This window comes from Lytechinus variegatus, chromosome 3 (genome assembly GCF_018143015.1).
Source record: "Lytechinus variegatus isolate NC3 chromosome 3, Lvar_3.0, whole genome shotgun sequence".
NCBI lineage: Eukaryota > Metazoa > Echinodermata > Echinoidea > Temnopleuroida > Toxopneustidae > Lytechinus > Lytechinus variegatus.
In genome coordinates this window covers 73,935,454-73,954,677 of record NC_054742.1, presented here as the reverse complement: position 1 = coordinate 73,954,677, position 19,224 = coordinate 73,935,454, and the positions used below count along the sequence as shown (strand labels likewise).

Genomic DNA, 19,224 nt, shown 5'->3' with positions numbered 1-19,224 from the left:
TATTTTTTTCGATTTGGATATGAGGATCCCATGAAAAACACCATAGGTTATCGGTGTCGGGGTATATAAGGGGCAATAGCTAACACCATGTCTAGCCGCTTGGTTTAGTTTTCAATTAGAGAAGCTATTATGAGCCATCTTTAATCAAGGTATTATAATGTAAATCTACAGGGGAAGCCAGGGTGTTTCAATAGGGGGGGGGGGGGCAAACGACCTAAAGGTGTAGTTATTTATTTCTCTATCAAATGGTAAGGGTATAGTATAAAGGTAAACGACCAATATTCTCTTTGTTGTTCTTATTTTTCTTCTCCAATTTTTCTTTTTCTTTCTTTTTCCGTCGTTTTCTACTTCTCCGTGAAAAATCACAGGGGCGTTGTCTCGCCTGCACCCCCCCCCCTTTACACCACAAATGTAAATCGATCATGTACAAGAAAACAGAATAAGCTACGAATTGGACGTCCATCATATAATGGGTGACAAGACGAGGCTCAAACAACATCCCCTCAACTTTTACACCGTCATGACCGTGCTATACCATTGTATCCAAACATTATCCAGACTAAGTATGAAAATGACTGCAAGGCACCAGAAATTATGATGGAAGAAGAATTTCGATCTATTCTTGATTTGACGTTTGGAAAAAAAGAAAGCTTTGTTGAGCCATCCAAATTTTTGGCGACAGACACCTTACCTAGCCAACATTACAACGAAAGCAAATTTTGTTAAGGAAGTAAAAACAGGTGATATTATGTTAGTTGCAGGCTTGCTGTGTGCAAAATTTGTTTTCCAGTAAAAATATAAAAACGCTATAAAACGCCTTTAGCTAGTTAGGTACTGCAATTCGTTAGATTGTTCGTGCATCGTTGCCAAGGGAAGCTCAAAGTCAAGATTTCACAAACATTAATTTAACATCTTGATGAATTGGAATGTTTAGTACACTTAAACCCGGGAGAAAAAAATGGGGGTTGGAGATACTTGATAGAGTACTTACGTATACAGGTCTTTCCGTCTACTTCTAAAAGATAACCTTGCTCACAATGGCATTTAAAACTACCAATGGTATTAATACATCTGTGTTTGCACGGCCGAGGTTCCATTCCACATTCATTTACATCTGTTAATAAGACAAATATAGACAAATAAAAGATAAGTTAGTATATTACACAATACACATCTAAAATACATCGCATAAAAAGTACTTGATAGATTTTTACGAAATATTATTTTCAATATAGTAGTATCAAAGTCATATTTACCCTCCTGACAATCATTTTTTAGACATTAGGTTTTTACTAAGTAGTCACACTTCAAACTATTGACAGCTACATAGATATATCAACAATAACCCATAAAGTGATCTCGATCTTACTAGAAGTGTAACAGATAATCAATCGATTTCCCTTCGATTTACATGTTGTAAGTACGAAAACCAGAGTGACAACTGCTGTGTCAGCATTCCGATTGTCATGTCTTAAAGAAGCTGTAAACTCAGTAATCAAGAAGAAGACCCTCCACAAGCAACCGATGTTATCATCTCAAAGACATCTATCAGCAAGGATTCTTCCTGAGCTCCACACCATAATGGCACTTACTAAAAGCAAACAAGCCAACTGTGTAGATTCTATAGGGGCACATCTTCGAACAGAATAGCTGGCCACCCTAATGATACTTGAATGTGTGATGTTATAAGCAAACAAACCAGCTGTGTCCTGGTAGGGTCTACGGACACATCCTCAAAGATTCATTTAGAGCAGCCCACCCTGATCGCACTTACTTTAAGCAAACATACCAGCTGAGAAATCTCCTTGGTCCTAGCAGGGTCTATTGCTACACCTTCAAGACAAATTATGAGCTGCCCGCATTTAAAGGCACTTTAATATATGATTTTATAAGCAAACAAACCAGCTGTGTCCTATAGTAGGGTCTCCGGCATCATCCTCAAAGATTATTTTTGAGTTGCCCACCCTCATGACACTTACACAGGGTGTTATAAGCAAATTACGAACAAGCTGTGTCTTAGCAGGGTCTATGGCCACATCTTCAAGGATTCATCCTTAGGAGACCACACTGACTGCACTTTGCACTTATGTCATGTATGTGTGTGATATTACAAACAAACAAACCAGCTGTGACCTGAAATACTCAATGCCATGATCTTGCCAAGGAACGAGCACAGTTGTGACAAATGTTTGGGTCAACGTGGTCAAAGTAAACCAGGGACGTGAGAGGGAGACCAAGGTTTGAAATGGGATGAAGAGCTATCAGAGCTACTCCTTGTTAAAAATACATTTTCTAACCGAAACTTGGTCATGTAAATGCACTTGTGGTCTACGGTCAAACTCTATATTTTCCCTGCTCAACATGTTCAAAGTAAACGCCATTCTTAAAATTGATCATGACTTTTCATTCTTAAAAATCGTTTTGCATGGCAATCCATGGGAAAACCAGCCAGCGCGTGAAGGTAAAATTTAATGAATCACACACCGTGACAGAAATTAATATTTTTGTGAATGATATCTTTAATGGCTTGCTTTGAAGACCAAGGTCACCAAATGTAAAAGATGAAATATGCGCATTGAAAGTTCGAGGTTGGTATCATCGCAGTCAGATGGTGAGATTTTGATCCGCCAAACGAGCGTGACAATTTTCTTGTTCATCTTCACATGGCTCATGTCCCTTCTCATTTACTTTCACAGTATGAAAAACAAACACAGAGCCTTCCGTGATATCATTTCATTAGACATCATCTGCTTGATAAAAATGGAAATATTCATAGGAGGGTGTCTGCCATCCTTTCATTGACAGTCCATCCTATTATTTTTGCAGGTGATTTCTCAAACTGTGAGCATCTTCGATCCAATTAGCTTCCCGTAGTCTTCACACTAGCCCCCCATAAAGAGTCGTACAGCGGGCGACTTCGAAAGCGTAATGGGCATTCTATTATGGGAAGAAAGACATTTTTATGCCCCTTCTTTGGTGAAAAATCTGGTCAACATGAACGATTGAGAGACGAAACTACTTGATGTAGAATCTTACGTTCGTCTGACAGAATTCCACACTGTTATCAGAATATCAAGTGTCCTCCTCCAACCTACTGATTTAAAATAAAAGTTTCATAACACTTCGAAAAACTGAAGATGAAAATACTAAAAAGTGTTGTACATGAAGTGCCAAAATGGGGACGAGTATTAGGGGGGATTGTTATACTTTTTGACACTTGCAATGTTGTACTTGTTGGATTTTTCTCTTTTATTCAAATCATCTTATTGTTGGGGTGGACTTGTCCTTTAATATATAAAAGAAAAATATACCCATGATAATCATACCTGTAGGAAATCCATCTCAAATGGTCTAATTTTCGTTAGTGATCTGTCCTCGGTAAGGTATCTCAACGTCAATCTAAGGCTCAAGGAAGTCCATTACGATAATTACCCCCATGAAAATCTACCCTAATTTCCTGACTGCCGCAGTCGAACTGTTCGAATGCGTGTCATAAACCCCTTCTCGATCGAAGCAGAATGATTCGTATCGATATCGAGAGGTGTACTCAGACTAATAAGCACTTTTTCGCTCCACCACACACAACGGATTCAAGAACATAGAAAATGTATTGTTAAATGCCAATCATGACAATGAACAACCAAAGAGTCTTTGCCGAAAATTGGAGAGCCAAAAGAGCAGTTTGGTGCTTGATTCTGGACAAACGACACATTCCCTAATATCGTATCATGACCACAACGCTACCAGTCTGAAAATGAAAATGACATATATTGGTGTCATTATATATCAATATATAATGAATCGTTGTTGTAACAAATGCGCAGTTTCTGTAAGAAAGTTAACTTAACTATCAGCCACTTTAATCGTTTAAATAGCTTCAAATTATAGTGTTGCTACAAACTCGTTATACATGTTATATAATAACAAGTTTTGATATGTAACGGGCCCCAACCTACACAAAGGACATTAAAAATGGCGCCACAGTACATCAAACACGCTGATGTAACTTTAACTGGTTGCATCACGGGAACTGTGGGCATTTTCTAGTGTCAATGGTCTAGGCAAAGGCTAATCAACATGATTAGCGAAGCTTTTAGGACGTCTGGCTCTCGTTTTCACCATTCAGAATACTCCTTGTTTACTCAATAAAAGTTAATCATAGCTGTAACGATTTTTGAGTGATAAACCAATGAGGGACGCCAAATTTCGTGCACGTAATGATGTCGTGACGTTCAGTCAATAGCTGAAATGTCAGGTTTCAAATAAAAAAAAACATAAGGTTTGTATTGGGCGTGTCATAAAGCTATTGAAATGTTGCGCCCAACTTCATGCACAAGTGGTGACCTAGGCCCCGTCTTATAAAGAGTTACGATTGATCCAATCAATCGGAACTCTATGGAAATCCATCAGTGTCATAATCTTTCATATAGGGGATTGGCAGAATGTCCTTTGCAAACAAAGAGAAGCACAGTGAATTTTCTAGAAAACAATGAAGCATGAATATACATCATAGCTAGAAAATATTTTGAGCAAACATGTATAATACATGTTGTCGTTGCTGGCCGTCCATAGTTGCGATTGATCGGATCAATCGTAACTCTGTAAGACGGGGCACAGACCTTGTGACAAAATGAGATCATGGTGTTTTATCACTTTTGATTTCTGTTAAATTCGGATTTCAAATTCGGCCAATAAGGGATCTAAATGATTGGAAATATCCCTATCATGCCTACAGGAAGGAACAGTGTATCACGGTGTGTTCACAGTGTGGAATACAATGTGAAATCACTATCACACTGTTGCATTTGGGCATTTCAACAGTGTGAATAAACTCTTCACATTAGTCATGTTAGTCTACCATGTGAACACGTTGTGAACAGTCACACTGTCGAGGTGTCCACAGTGTAAAAATATCTTCACATTGTAAAAATTTGAGCATTTTAACAGTGGGAATAGCATTTTCACATAGTCCACTCATGTGAACATACTGTGTGACACTCGCCGCAAAAATGCCGGTGTTAATTTAACACCAGCTCGGTTTCTATATCGGAAAACACCAGAGAGGTGTTGAAGCAACATCACTTTAGATTTATAGGCTAACACCGGATAGGCATTTAAGCAACACTTATTAGTGTTTAAAAAAAAATATCGGTTTGATTCTTAACTGGTGTTGTTTAACACTTCCCTGGTGTTTTCCTATTTAGATGCCAGGTGGGTGTTTCATAAAGCTCATCGTAAGATACGAATGACTTAAGGCACGTAACCCTTTCTTAGACCTAAGATCATGTTCCAGTAGTGCGTAAAGTTGTGCGTACCTTTACGAACAGCTTTATGAAACACCCACTAGGTTGGTGTTAAATTAACACCGGTGTTTTTCGCAGTGTGTGTTGTGTTCTTTCCAGCAGAAATGATTTAGCAACGGAGAGCGTCTACCAGTCGTGCGTAACGCTGTACGTAATTGACATAAAGCTTTATGTAACACCCCATAACTTGGGCGCGGCTCGTATAGGAGATATCTTACCTGCGTTACAATTTGTTCCTGTATATCCCGCTTCACATCGGCACTGGTTTGGTGCAACACAGGTCCCATGAACGCAGCCCGATTCACAGATTGCTGTAAAAGTGAAAAAGAAATTGAAAAAGTTGAGATTTATAACTATTTATACATGTATATTTAATCATTTTGTTTCAAGAAATGCAATGAATGGGTAACCAAACAATCCAAGGATATGTTCTCAACATAGTACACACTGCAAAAACTCCGGTGTTGATTTAACACCAGCCCGGAATCTATATACGTCAACACCAGAGAAGTATTGAAACTACACCAGTTTCGTTTTGGTCTAACACCAGATAGGTGTTTATACAACACCAATTAGTATTAAAACAGAATCGGTTTGATTCCAAACTGGTGTTGCTTCAACACCTCTCCGGTGTGGACTTATTATAGATTCGGGATTTTTTGCAGTGCAAGAAAACATTATAATCACATGACCAAGTATAACTTAGAGATATAATATAGGTAATAACACGAACGAGTACAAAATTAACATTGTGATGAATTCAATGTCGATTTTAGCAAAATAACCATAAAGATGATGCTAATCTAACTATCATTAACGTTACATCAACGACACTTTTAGCAACATAAATCATAATTTAAACAATATAAAATTCTTCTTCTCAATTTAAACAATTAAACAATATAAGATGATAAAATGAAATGCTTCATCATTTTCGTTCTGCTATGAAAGAACGCAAAACTCAACTAACAACAACTTCATCTTCAATAAATAAAAAAAGGTTACAGGATAAATGAAAACGTGTTTTGATGAGAAAGCAAAAACGGTTCAGGAAAGCACGAAGGGACCCATGGTAACATCTTGTAAAACAGAAATGTTTTAAGAGATAAAATGATTTCATAATATCGACCACAGAACTCACTTTCGTGAATATGTTTTAATATTCATATATATAAACGAAGCACATAGGCCTATCTCCAATTTCTGAATAAATATCAGAAGGGATTTGCCCAATTTAATGCCCCCATGACTCATTATTTTCAAACGAGTCGTGTGGTATAGTGGTTAGAGCATTGGACTCATAATCGCAAGGTTGTGAGTTCGAATCCCATTCTACTATTGTCTCCACTTTGAAAAAAAGGCCAGAGAGTAATATCTGTCGTCTAATTAAGGTCAGTCAATATGACTAATTAGACTAGACGTTAACTAAATGTTTCCTAGGTAGATGTTTATACCAGCTTGGCGTTTACCAGCAAAAAAGCTGTCCTGCCAAGTTTCTACGGGGAGTTACCATAAACAAAAAACAGAAATTATACAATTTGGCTATTTCAATTTTGATAAACTAGTTAGGCCACAATGTTAGACCAAAGTTAAAAATTACTCTCAAGTTTGGAATAAGGGCCTATATCCACACGGTACATCCCTATCCTCATCCTGATTCGTCACAAATACCACAAAGCTACTTGCATATGTTCCCAATCAGCGACGAAGTTGAAATACATATTTAAGGTCAAACCTATTGGCAGTTTGTGTCATTCTAAATCACACCGTAAATCCATCTTTTTAACCAAACAACTCTATCACTTATCTCGATAACAATTTAATATTTTTATTGTATGGAATTTGCTTCCGGTCCAGGTTATACCACTATATCCATTGATTTCCCTCGAGTATAGTATGTCTAAAGTTGGCTATGAGACAAATAAGCTTGTTTTAAACATGTTAAATGTGTATTGTGCCACTAGACCTCACATCCGCAGTTTCTTTCTTTTTCAGAATACAGATATTTTTTTATGAAGTAAATGCATGCCAAATACCGATTATTTTCCGAAAATTTATTTGGAGAAGTAACAAATTAATAATGAAGTATTTAATTGAGACTTGTCGAGGATTGTGATTGGTAAGCGGAACCATGACAAATGATGAATAAAAACCACTTAGCATGTCCATAATTAACTGTGTTCATTTGATAAAAACGACTAAGTTTTTTCTCTTATTTTTTGCATAACATCAAATTAGCGGATAAAATCTAATGGTTGATTCATCTCGGTATCATATCATCTTTACAATAACTCTCTTGGACCATCGTTGCGGATATGACAATCACAACTATTTGTGGGGCAATGGCCAGACAAGAAAATATATTACACGGGACTGTAGTAACCATTGTCCAGCGGTGCCTGCCTGGCGACATGTGGTCAGTGTGTGCCCATTCACTTGACAACACTGACCGTTATCGCGGCAATTTTTTTTTTCGAAAAGTTGACCATTTTAGTGGCATTTTATTATTTCCTTTGATAAATCACAGAAAAGGCTTCCGACTTTGAAAGGGGGTGATTACAGCTCATTTGCTGTCTATTTAGTTGTTTGGTTTCTGTGTGAAATAAAAATCGAATAAATGAACGCATTGAATGTACCAAAGAAACAAGAGTAAAGACCAATAAGTTAACGAGTTTGTTTGTTTACTTCAATTCAATGAAATTCGTAAGTGTTGTACAGTTGTCAGTTCATAAAAGGGCTTCTTTATATAATACTTTCCGAAAAAAAATTGTTTTCAGCAATATTCCATTTTTTATTTCAAAAAATATAATCGATGAGTCTTCAATGGCAATTGAGCAGCTTGGCAACCAGTAACCGATCGAGTAGCCAGCCTCTGCTTAGGAGCGTGTTAAGAAATATAAACTTTACAACCAAAATATAAGCTCTTTGAAAGATTCGTAAACATGATACATGTAAAGAAGTATTGGCACATCATCAAATCAGATATTTCTGTAAAAATTAAAATTACTTAAATTCAATCCTCTTCAACTCTTCCCATGAGTCGGAACAAAAATATGGGGACTCACCTTGCAAGTCATGTTAGGTCACACGCTTTATTAAATGACGACATCTCTGTGTGTCATTTTGAAAAATTAAAACCATAAGTCAGTGATCGCTTTCGATTAAAGATGAGCCATTTCAAAGCGTTTGTGCCTTAACTCCGAAATCTATTTCTGAAGGATGATCCCCATTTCATGATTATTTCCTGGTTGGGGTGAATCAATGGACGAAACTATAACCCACATAAAACAGCACGGAGTGATAATCATGGCAGCAAATGCATTTCGACTGTGAATAAATATTGCGTATCAAGATGTATTGTGGTGAAAGTTCAGTATTCTCTTGGGGAAGAGATAGTTTGTTACAGGCCATCCACACCAACATCCTCGTACACAAATCAATTGCTTCTCAAATTTTTTTTAAGATTTCACTCACAGAAAATAACTAAATTACTATTTAAAGTAAATCCACAGATTGCATAAAGGAAATATAAGAAAAAATTCTCAAATTAAGATACTTCATTCAGTGGATTGTATCAACTTAATACATGCCTAATTTTATCACTGAATTTAAAGTGATTGGTTAACATTGGTTTGACTTTTAAAAAATCTGAGCTAGAAGGTCACACTCGTCACCTGTGTCTGTGATATGTTACAAAAATGAAGCCCAGAAAAAATTGCGTTCAAAAATAATTATTTAGTGCTTCAAAAATTGAAATATAAAGTGACCGGAAACACCATCTTAATTTCATCCCATACACTTATGTGTACTATTTAGGTGTCTATAAGACGCCTATTTACAAAATCGGGGATTGCCTTGTAGTTTTCGCTTTTCATTCTCAATAATGGTTGTTTTCAGGGTTTATTAGTTCTAATACATGCACTTGTACACATGTTTCATCTTGGTTTGAGAATTTTTTAAATCGGCTGCTCACAAAGTTAAACAATACCTTTGATAAGCATTTAAGGAAACTGGAAGAAGAGTATAAATGTTCCCACAATGCACCCTGATGTGTGAGAACACCGTACGCACACCCACATAAACATGCACATTCGCGCACACGCACATCGGTAGACACCTACTGATGCATAAACATTTCCATTTATTTTTTTTTTAAATGATAAAAGAGCACTGTCGATTAAATGCCTTGCTCACGGGCATACCGGGTGACATGGCCGGGGATCGAACCCCAGACTCTCAAATGTCTAGGAAGACGCAGTAGGACCACTCGGCTACCCCCACGGCACCTCGTTAGAGGGAAGGGACCTTAACCCACACCCGCACTGGGAAATATGTGTGTTGGTCCTTTAAATCTCAAAATTGGCACTTGGTTATGTTGGTTGTCTAATTCCAATGCCGTTGACCCAAAGACCGACCCTTACCTTGGTGCACTTGCTCGTCGAGGGAGTGGTCTAATATGTCTAACCGGACTTGGTGAAGGGAAGGTTTGTTTCGCTGAGACAATAGTATAAAACAAAATGTGCAATTCTAATTATTCACATTTGAGAGTGATACTCAACCATTCGAACTCCCATAGCTACAAATAAATTAAAATAATATGTAAGACGGTGTTCCCATTCGTTTTATATCAGAAAATAGAATATACAACATAGATCATAGCCCCTCATAGCCATATGCTTATTTATGTCCCCTATAATCTTTTTCCCAATAAAGAGAGCTTTCACAGACAATGTTACAGACAGTACCACAGAATCTAATTTCATCTTTATCAGTCCCCTGGGGTAGGTTATCGTGATCAGAAACAACATGAACATTGCCTCTGTGAATTATTAGAACGTACATAGTTTCGACATTTCAGCCCATATCTGCACATCATTCAGTCCTATCAGGCTCTGATCGTGTGGTGAAAGGGGGGGGGGGGTAGTCACAGGAGGCACGGCGCTTCTGCCCCCCAAAATGCAGGTGCTTATCAAACATGCCCCTTTATGTAACAATCCCCCCACCGCCATCGTTTTGAAGTGAGAAAGGTAGATGACGTTCTCTTAGAATCTGTACAATTTATGACGTAAGAAGGTAACCTTGGCCTCCCCTTAATTATTTATATTACTATTTGTGTGGCGTCGCCTGTGCCATGGTGCCTGGGAGGCGAAAAGCGAAATGAATCACTAGTATCACCCGAATGTTTCTCCTCGGATATAGGCCTAACTGATTGTATGGGGGAGTGCAGGTGGACCATGACACCGGGGTTTTTCCCTACTCTTTTCCGAATAGTGCAAAGCGTTTTTAACGTACAAAGAGCCTCCATCTAACGTCCTATCCGAGAGACGGAATGTTTTCCATCATAATATAGCCGGCATCTCTGGAACAGGGGAGGTGCACGTTTACACACACCGCAGGTTTCAGTCATCCGCCCGGGGTGGACTCGAACCCATGACCTTTGGTTCGACAGGTAGACACCTTACCGACTGAGCTAACTTGCTCCCTGATACCGGATACGCCTCTGGGTCCACTGTCCCACACCAGAATCATTCAAATATCTGTATTTTTTTTAAGGAGATGACATCGATGCAACAGGTGGTAGATTCTAGGTGTGTTCCCGTGGTGTGTTAAGTCAGATCCATGGTTAAGTCAAGAGAGAAACTGCAGAGACATCGAGAAACCTACCATCGACACTCAGTAATCATGGACAATGAGGAGCGCAACATGATGGCGTGTGTGGGGAAATATTCTAACATTTCTCATATGCATGAAATTCTCATTTTGTAATAGATTTTGACAAAAAAAAATTCATCCCTTTTATTTTGAAGGAGCCCCCCCCCCCCCCCCCTCTCTCTCTCTTCTCTAAATCTGCATGGCCATGATAAACACTGCAATGGTGAAACATTAAGGATTGGTCTAACGTCAATTTGTCCAATAACTAAATTGTCCACTGTCATTTGGTCTACCATCAGTTCGTCCACTGTCATTTGGTCTACCATCAGTTCGTCCACTGTCATTTGGTCTACCATCAGTTCGTCCACTGTCATTTGGTCTACCATCAGTTCGTCCAATATCCACAGGGTAATTGAGCGAAATGAATGAAAATAAATATGGGTATTGGACCAAATGGTTGTTAGACGAAACGTTGATGGGCGGAATAGCATTAGACTAAATGAAGGTAGACCATGTGATGAGTGGACGAGTTTGCAATAGACGAATTGGCAATTTAATATAATATTGTGGTAATTATTGCAAATGTTAAATTATCATTCATACATTGCACGCGCTATGGTATTTTTTTGTTTTTAGCGTCTCTAAATGTCTATTAGGCCTATTAGTAGTAGCAGTAATTTCCAACTTCAACTGCGTTCATTTTGAACTCTTGACATAAACATGGTATAAGTCTGTTTCGAATGTTCGTAACCAGACTTGAATTATTGACCCCAAGAGACAAGTCACAGACATCCCCTTTCCAATCTATAAAAGCAGTCTTTATTAGCTGCAAGAGTAATTAAAGCCAGGGTATAACAATATCTTTAGATCGTCGTGGAACAATTTATAACTGCATACAGACGCAACCCGACATCCACAATAAACGTTTTCGATACCAGTTAAATTTCTGACAGCTAGAATAGATTCGAATTGTCAACAAATAGACATCGTTTACTGTTATCGGATTTCTGTAAAGCTATATGTCTTTCCAAATCTCCGCCCTATCAAGAAAAATCACTTCCATGGGAGTTATAAAACGGAAAATAACCATTCACCATTTTGAACATATTTAACGACACGAGCCTAACATTTAGAAAACGTTTTCACCCTGTAATTGAACCTAATCGCAATACAATGAATGCGTGTGGGCTATTTTCAATTAGGCCTTTAGTTTTTAGTCTTCTTTTCTTTCTTTTTCATGTACATGACATGACAACATAGCACCTGTTATTGAAAATGACATATTTCCCGGCACGGAGTTGCACCGAAACAACATGAAATATCTTGTACCACTGAATCAGAATATCTCTGTTAAATATATGAATTATTTTATGTTTAACATATGATCGATTTTCCATTTGAAATACAGGAATATATAATTGATTCTCTTAAATCTTTCAGACGGATAATTACTTTCTTCTTAACGGGGATCAGGGGCCCGTAACACAAACGTTAGCGATCAATCATATGCTTGATTTTTACAAATGATTGTTTATTGTAGTCAATGCAATCAATCGTACAAAAATGATCTACGATCATTGCTAAGCTTTGTGTTACGGATCCCAGATCTAGGATGTTGTAAAGGGAGGGGGCACAGAAAATCGATTCACGTTGTTAGGCAAACAAAATTTGCCCGTCCTCATACGACATTACGAGGTGGTTAAAAATATCGAGAAAAAAAGACATGTTAGATGGAAGACATGTTAGAAAACGGGTAGAAAGATAAACCATGAGGCGTTATTAGGATGCTACTCGCAACAATGAAGTCACAATCTCTCACTTTACAAAAGAACATAAGTTCCTCCAATCAAGTACCAATATACAGTACGCACGTATCATGTTGAACGTACGGACGGTTGTCGGGAAGATGTGCTTATGACGACACAGACTGAGCAAATATTGGCTGAAATCATCAAGCCTCAATACGTCATGAATGCTACTTTGATTTCCAAGAATAACCCCCCATTTTAGATTCCCACTCCAGTCGAAATGCCTTGCAACGAATAATGTTCGCTTCGCCGATGGGCCGATGGCATGGCGAACTAGTATCACTGTTAATTAGGATTTTCATCGATGAATTCCTTTCTTAGAAACTAGACGCCACAACGTTTTATTATTATTCTTTTATTTCTTCTGATAACTGTATTAGTGAATATAACAAGTGATTCCAACTGTTTTACCAAGATGGCGAATAATCTAAGTATACGTTTTATATGATTACATTTGGCTAATATTGCGTGCCTTAATTTAGCATCAGTATTTATTTTTTGTTTGGTAATTGCATCCTATGTGATGGGCGTGATGGGCAAACAAATCGTTCAAGTAACTGCACAGGGACGGATATTATTTTTCCCACTTCAATATCTAAAAAAAAAAGACAGTAACCTGAAAACGAAAACTGGTCGTCTCGAAATTTAATTATTTATATTTTATTTTAAAAATTTTATATAAGACTATGGATTGCTCGTTGTGTCATCACAATCGTATGTTACCATGGTTACGTGGGCGGAACGTATTATGTCGAGAACGCTTAATTAAAATGGATTTTAGAGTAATGTATTCCCAGTGTATATCAAAAGATTTTATTCGGTCGAATTATGTCGACATCATTTAAATGCAATAATGTAATTGACATTCTTTCTAATATCTTCTAAAAATCATTTTTTGATATCAAATGAAGGCTTAAATAATAAGCTTATGTCATCCTTCTTGTATGTGGTTTATCATAAATAAAAATAAATGGCAATTGAGTTGATTTGATATTGAAATAGAACGTAAATTGAACGTGGAAAATGGAACTGAATTACATTCGAAAAACATCATGAGCATGAACAAAGCTCACACACATACACACACACACACACCAAAGAAGTTTATTAGTGAACAGAATAATTAATGTGAAATCTTGCAGCGGACAAGAGTGAACCAAATTGGCCAAACATAAAGTTTCTTATCTATATTAAGACATTCCCTTGATAGCTGCACTATTGTTCATCCCGTGTTGAATGTAAATGCTATAAAAGGTGAACTGATGATCATAGGATTTCGACTCAATATTGACCATGAATGGGAATGGTTTTTAGTTTTAAGTAAAGCTTAGAGCAGACAATAATTAACAAGATTACAGCGGTAATACCATGTCACGCTGACCCAATTTTCGAATTTCCGAGTTTTGTTTTGTGTCCCAGTTGGACTGATGGGAAGTCGGGATCGCAAGGCGTTGTTTCACGAAACAAAATAATAGAGAATTTTACTGACATGTTTGCTCCCAGCAAGTCAGATGCAAGGATTTCAGTAGCTTATAACAATATTTATTTCATGAAATGGTTCCTGATTGCAATCATGGTTTATAGGACCCTTACAAATACTTGAATTAAAAATACAACTTTCTCTTCACCAATCAGGTGAAATGATTTCAGTAGCTTGTAACAAATTATCAATAAAAATCACCGACTACTGATTTTCCATGAAATGCCCCCCCCCCCTAATGATTACATTTATGATTTATACCACCCTTACAAATACATGTTACTGATTAATTGAAATCATAAATTTTCGTTCCTCTCTCATTACACGGTAGAAAATGATACATTGCTCGATTACGAGAAACCTAATCCTAATTACAAGAAACATCTTGTCAATGGCATTCTCAAAGGGAATACGAAATCATAATTTGCGTGCATAAATTATCGGGGAAGTGGGAGTTTACTTCCCTCTAGATATTAATATAAAATACATGGAATGTTAAAATAAATAAACAAACAATAAAATCGAGGTTTACTTGGAACCAATTTGCAAGTCATTACTGATCATAGTATGTTCGGTGTAATTATTGAATTATTATTTTGAACATAATTCTTCAAATTTTACAATCGTTTTACAGTCTTTAACATCGGAGCAGACGTCTCGTGTTCATGTGAGCTATATTCAAATCCACTGGATTATGTAGTGTCACGTTCAATCATGTGGAATTCTTTTTTTTTAGCAATTCCTTTTGTAATGAATCTTCCACAAAAACAAATTTATTTTTCTTAATGAATGTTTTCCTATAAGTTGGTTAACCTCCATAGCCATGTCGAGACGAGGTCCGTTTGATGAAGGAAGATGATCTACAATTAATTAACCACTATTGGGGATGTATAAGAACTCATGATGAACATGGGACATTGTCAGTTGGTCTACACCCAGTGGCCCATATTTTTAATCCACTGATCTGAATTCAGAAAAGTGGTTTAATCTAAACTCTGGTTTGAACTTATAGTTTGACTATGGATAGCCAATCATGGCATAAATCTCTTACAGTATAATTTCAATGTTTCAGCTTATTTTTATCTCAAATCATTCTTAACCGTTTCGGAAGGATGAATAAGATAACTTTCTACATTCACGAGTTAGGAAAAGCACGGTAATCGTAAGCATGGTAAGAAGCAAACAATGCAAGGAAACTTTTGACGTCTTTGGCTTTCCATAATTTTAGCACAGGGTTAGACCATGGTCTAAGTGAAAACTGACTTCAGAATACAGACAAATTCGTTTAGTTTTCATTTAGTCTCATCCTAAAAGGCCTTAGAAATCCTACTTCGGTTACAACCACTTGGTCTAATAACAATTTGGTCCGATTGCCACTTTACCACGTCTTCTTTTGCAGCGTGTCAATATACATTTCGGCTCATATCCACTTGGTCCAATACCACTTCGTCTATAAGCTGTGCTGGAAATTGCACAGTGTCCCGTAGTGTCATCACAGTGTGTTCACATTGTGGACTATCTGAAGATATTATTTACACTTGCTATAATGGTCAAATTCAACAGTGTGACGATATTTTCACACTGTGGACACTTGACAGTGTGACTGTTCACAGCGTGTTCACACAGTCGACTATGTGAATATGAGAGTCACACTGTTGAAATGCTCAAATATAACAATGTGAAGGTGATTTCACATTATGTTCCACACTGTGGCACATATACTGTGGGACACTGTGTTCTTACCAGTAGGGTGGTTAGATGAATACACACCAGATTTCCATTGGACAAAGTAGAAAATTAGTATATATAGACGAAGTGGAAAATACACTAACAGGGCATAAGTCAGAATGAGAATTAGACCGATTGGGCTATAGACCAAGTGTAGTTTAGACCAAACGGCAATTAGACCATGGACCTATTAATACGTCCATGATTAGACCAACAGATACTAGACCAAATGGCCCGCATTATGAAGTCTAGTTTAACTTAGACCATGGTCTGACTTTGTACTGAAAATTAATGGAAGCTGAAAATGTCAAGATTGAGTTTGTTTATTGTGTTTATTTTGCACTTTTCATGGTGAAGAAAACAGTCTATGTATGAATGGTTTAAGCGTCAAAATGAGTAAATGGATTGAACTTGTAATGCGAGATTTAGACCGGAGTTTAATTCAACCAGAGTCCAGAATACGAGCCAAAGACTGAAGCCCATAATAACACAAAATGAATATAAAACTAACTCATCATCGTGACAACAGAGGTACCTCACCCTAATCGTCACCCAAATTAAAGTTGTCAAATTTTCAAATGTCTATTGTCACGACTGTCCTGATTGTTGTGGTAGGATATCTAATGCCAAACATCGGAAGTGGAAAAGACCGGGATGAATTGGAGGTTGAAACGAACCTCGATATCCTCTTTTTCGGATACCAATTTTTCCTCCTCACCTTTATTTAGTACGGAAAATCATTAAAATTGTCGATAAACAACTGTTAAACAAAACATGGGTTACAGAGGTTTGGTAACCGCGTGCCAAATATCGGAGTCTAATTTTGTCTTGACAGTACAAAAGCCGCATTTAACTCATGCATCTTGTTCATAATCATGTTGTTTTACACTTAGCTCTATTTCATTTATTGTAATTTCGAAATCAGATCAGAGCGGGTGCATAATTTGATTTTACGTGGCTATGTTCATGAAGTTCATGTGATTTGATCTTATCTCCTAATTATGCTGGGCTGTTCATTTACAAACATCGAAATCACATCTCAGCTGGAGCATTAATTTGCATTTTTTCGCTTTATTTACATCATGCGGTTCTATGTTTACTGCTTGCAAAACAAATTCCAATCGACACAAAGGTATATTCATGGACTGTTTTTCTTAATGAAATCAACGACTTCCATAATCAAAATTACCCTATATGTAACCGATAGACAGCAAAATAAAAACACTTCGTGAGCACGACCCAGCCCATGCCGTTCAGAAGGCACAAACAGTGTATGCATGTGGCAGTTGGATTTTGTTTGGATGAATGGTAGTGAAAATGATGAATATCTCTGATTGACTACTATACGTTCAAGGCAGAGGCACATGGAGCAAGTTCAAGGCCGGTGAAATATTTCACCACTCCGTCCAAATCACGGCCACATTTATCGCTAACCATTCCAAGGCACCTGCTTTATTTGGACACCATCCACGTTACAGCTCCATGCAAAGGCAATGCCAGAAATATTATCCACTAACTATTGAGTAGTATTCCCTCGAATCGCATGTGAAAATAGGTCTACAAGTCAGATATATGATATATACATTGTTACTTAGGGGGTGACCAATGAAAGCTTTGAAGTCTTCAAAATTTGTTCATGTCTTTAATAAGTCTTACTGGTGTTTCATTTTTGTTAATTTCAAGATTAATATTAGGCATTGGCGGCGATGCCGATGGCGGGGGTGACGTGCCCCCCCCCCCCCCCCCGATTTCATTTTCTTATAAAGCAGCTTATGTGAGAGGATGGTCTGTCCCCTCCCCCTAGATGGACAAAAAATCTCACCAAATAACCGCCTTTGCCTATTAAACTTGACTTTCATATTGGAGACATTCTTGCTTCTGCGTGCAGAAATATCAAATGAGAAAATCTATAAAACTATGTGCCTCTAGTTAAAATAGTGTCAAATAGAGCAGCAAAATTTCGAACATTTCGTTGTGACAGTTATCAAAGGATTTTCTGACTAGGTGACATTCTCAGGCTTTTCACAGTCTTTCAGTAAAGAGGAATGTAACAGGAGAATGACTAGAACGACACATGGATGATTTTTGGTGTGAAACGCACGATCTCTGTAATGTAACAAATTGGCACCCCACGTACACATACCCAACACCTACCCCGTCCGTGCTCTAACAAAAAGAAAAAAAATGATCAAAGTTAGATGCTGACGTTTATAGAATTTGTTTCAAAATTGAATTCATTACTTTATTTATTGATGGGGAAAAGCGTTTTGCAGATACAATGTCGAGTGTAATGTAAAGTGATCTTGGAATATAGGACCAATATGCTCGCGATATTTTCCCAATCTTGGCATGCAAATAGAGCAAGAAAGTTTGCTGCCAATATTGCTAACATGGGCATAAATAACCAAACAAGTAATACACAAACGTCTGTTTTTAGATGACGTTCATAACTTCGTCATGTTCATTGTGAATTGCTTCACCCACATGAGATTTCGCACAATCCAATTAAATCCATAATGACTGCAATCATATTATGCAGATTATATCCCCAAACGAGACAGTTGGGATCTCTCAGAGCATTTGAAAAAAAATCGTGCAAGAGCAAAAAAAAAACTGTCTCATGTTTTTGATACATCTTTTTGAATAATTATAACCGGGCTCATATGAATCTGTTAAGGATTAGAAAATCAGATGTACGGTATTTAGATAAATCACTTTGAGAGGCGTTGTCAATACATGTATGGTCATCCTTGCTACATTCTTAAAACAAATCAGTCAAATTGACTAGACTGGTAGTCAGCTAGGTGCAACTGATATGCCTAGTCACATTTCGTATATTATAGGTATATTTCGTATAATATAGGTATAACTCTGTTCTAGTAAAGTACGACTAGAAAATAGTCAAATATGGCCAGAATAACAGTTGCACCCAGCTGACTCGATTAACTTGTAATTTTGACTGATATTTTTTGTAGAGTGTATCTTCGTGCTAATAATAGCAATCATGATCAGGGTCCTGTAACACAAAGGTTAGCGATTAATCGTAAGCTTGATTTTCACGATTGATTGTACATTGTAGTCAATGTAATCATTCGTATAGAAAAACGTTCTACGATCATTGCAAAGCTTTGTGTCATAGGCCCCAGGTTGTATAGTGATACCAAGTGGTTGAAAGAAAATGGAATTAAAAAATAAAATCTCAAGAAGCTCTCACGAAAAAGAGACAACATTAAAAAAATATGAATCCCTCTTT

The 19,224-nt window shown here is 37.2% G+C and overlaps 1 protein-coding gene across 1 annotated transcript in view; it reads right to left on the bottom strand.

The window, feature by feature from the left end:
• LOC121411906 (fibrillin-3-like) overlaps positions 1–19,224 on the bottom strand; it is a 101,832-nt gene that overhangs the window by 48,654 nt on the left and 33,954 nt on the right. Inside the window, 2 exon segments of the mRNA XM_041604796.1 lie at positions 992–1,114; positions 5,522–5,614. Coding sequence (XP_041460730.1) covers positions 992–1,114; positions 5,522–5,614 — 216 coding nt within the window.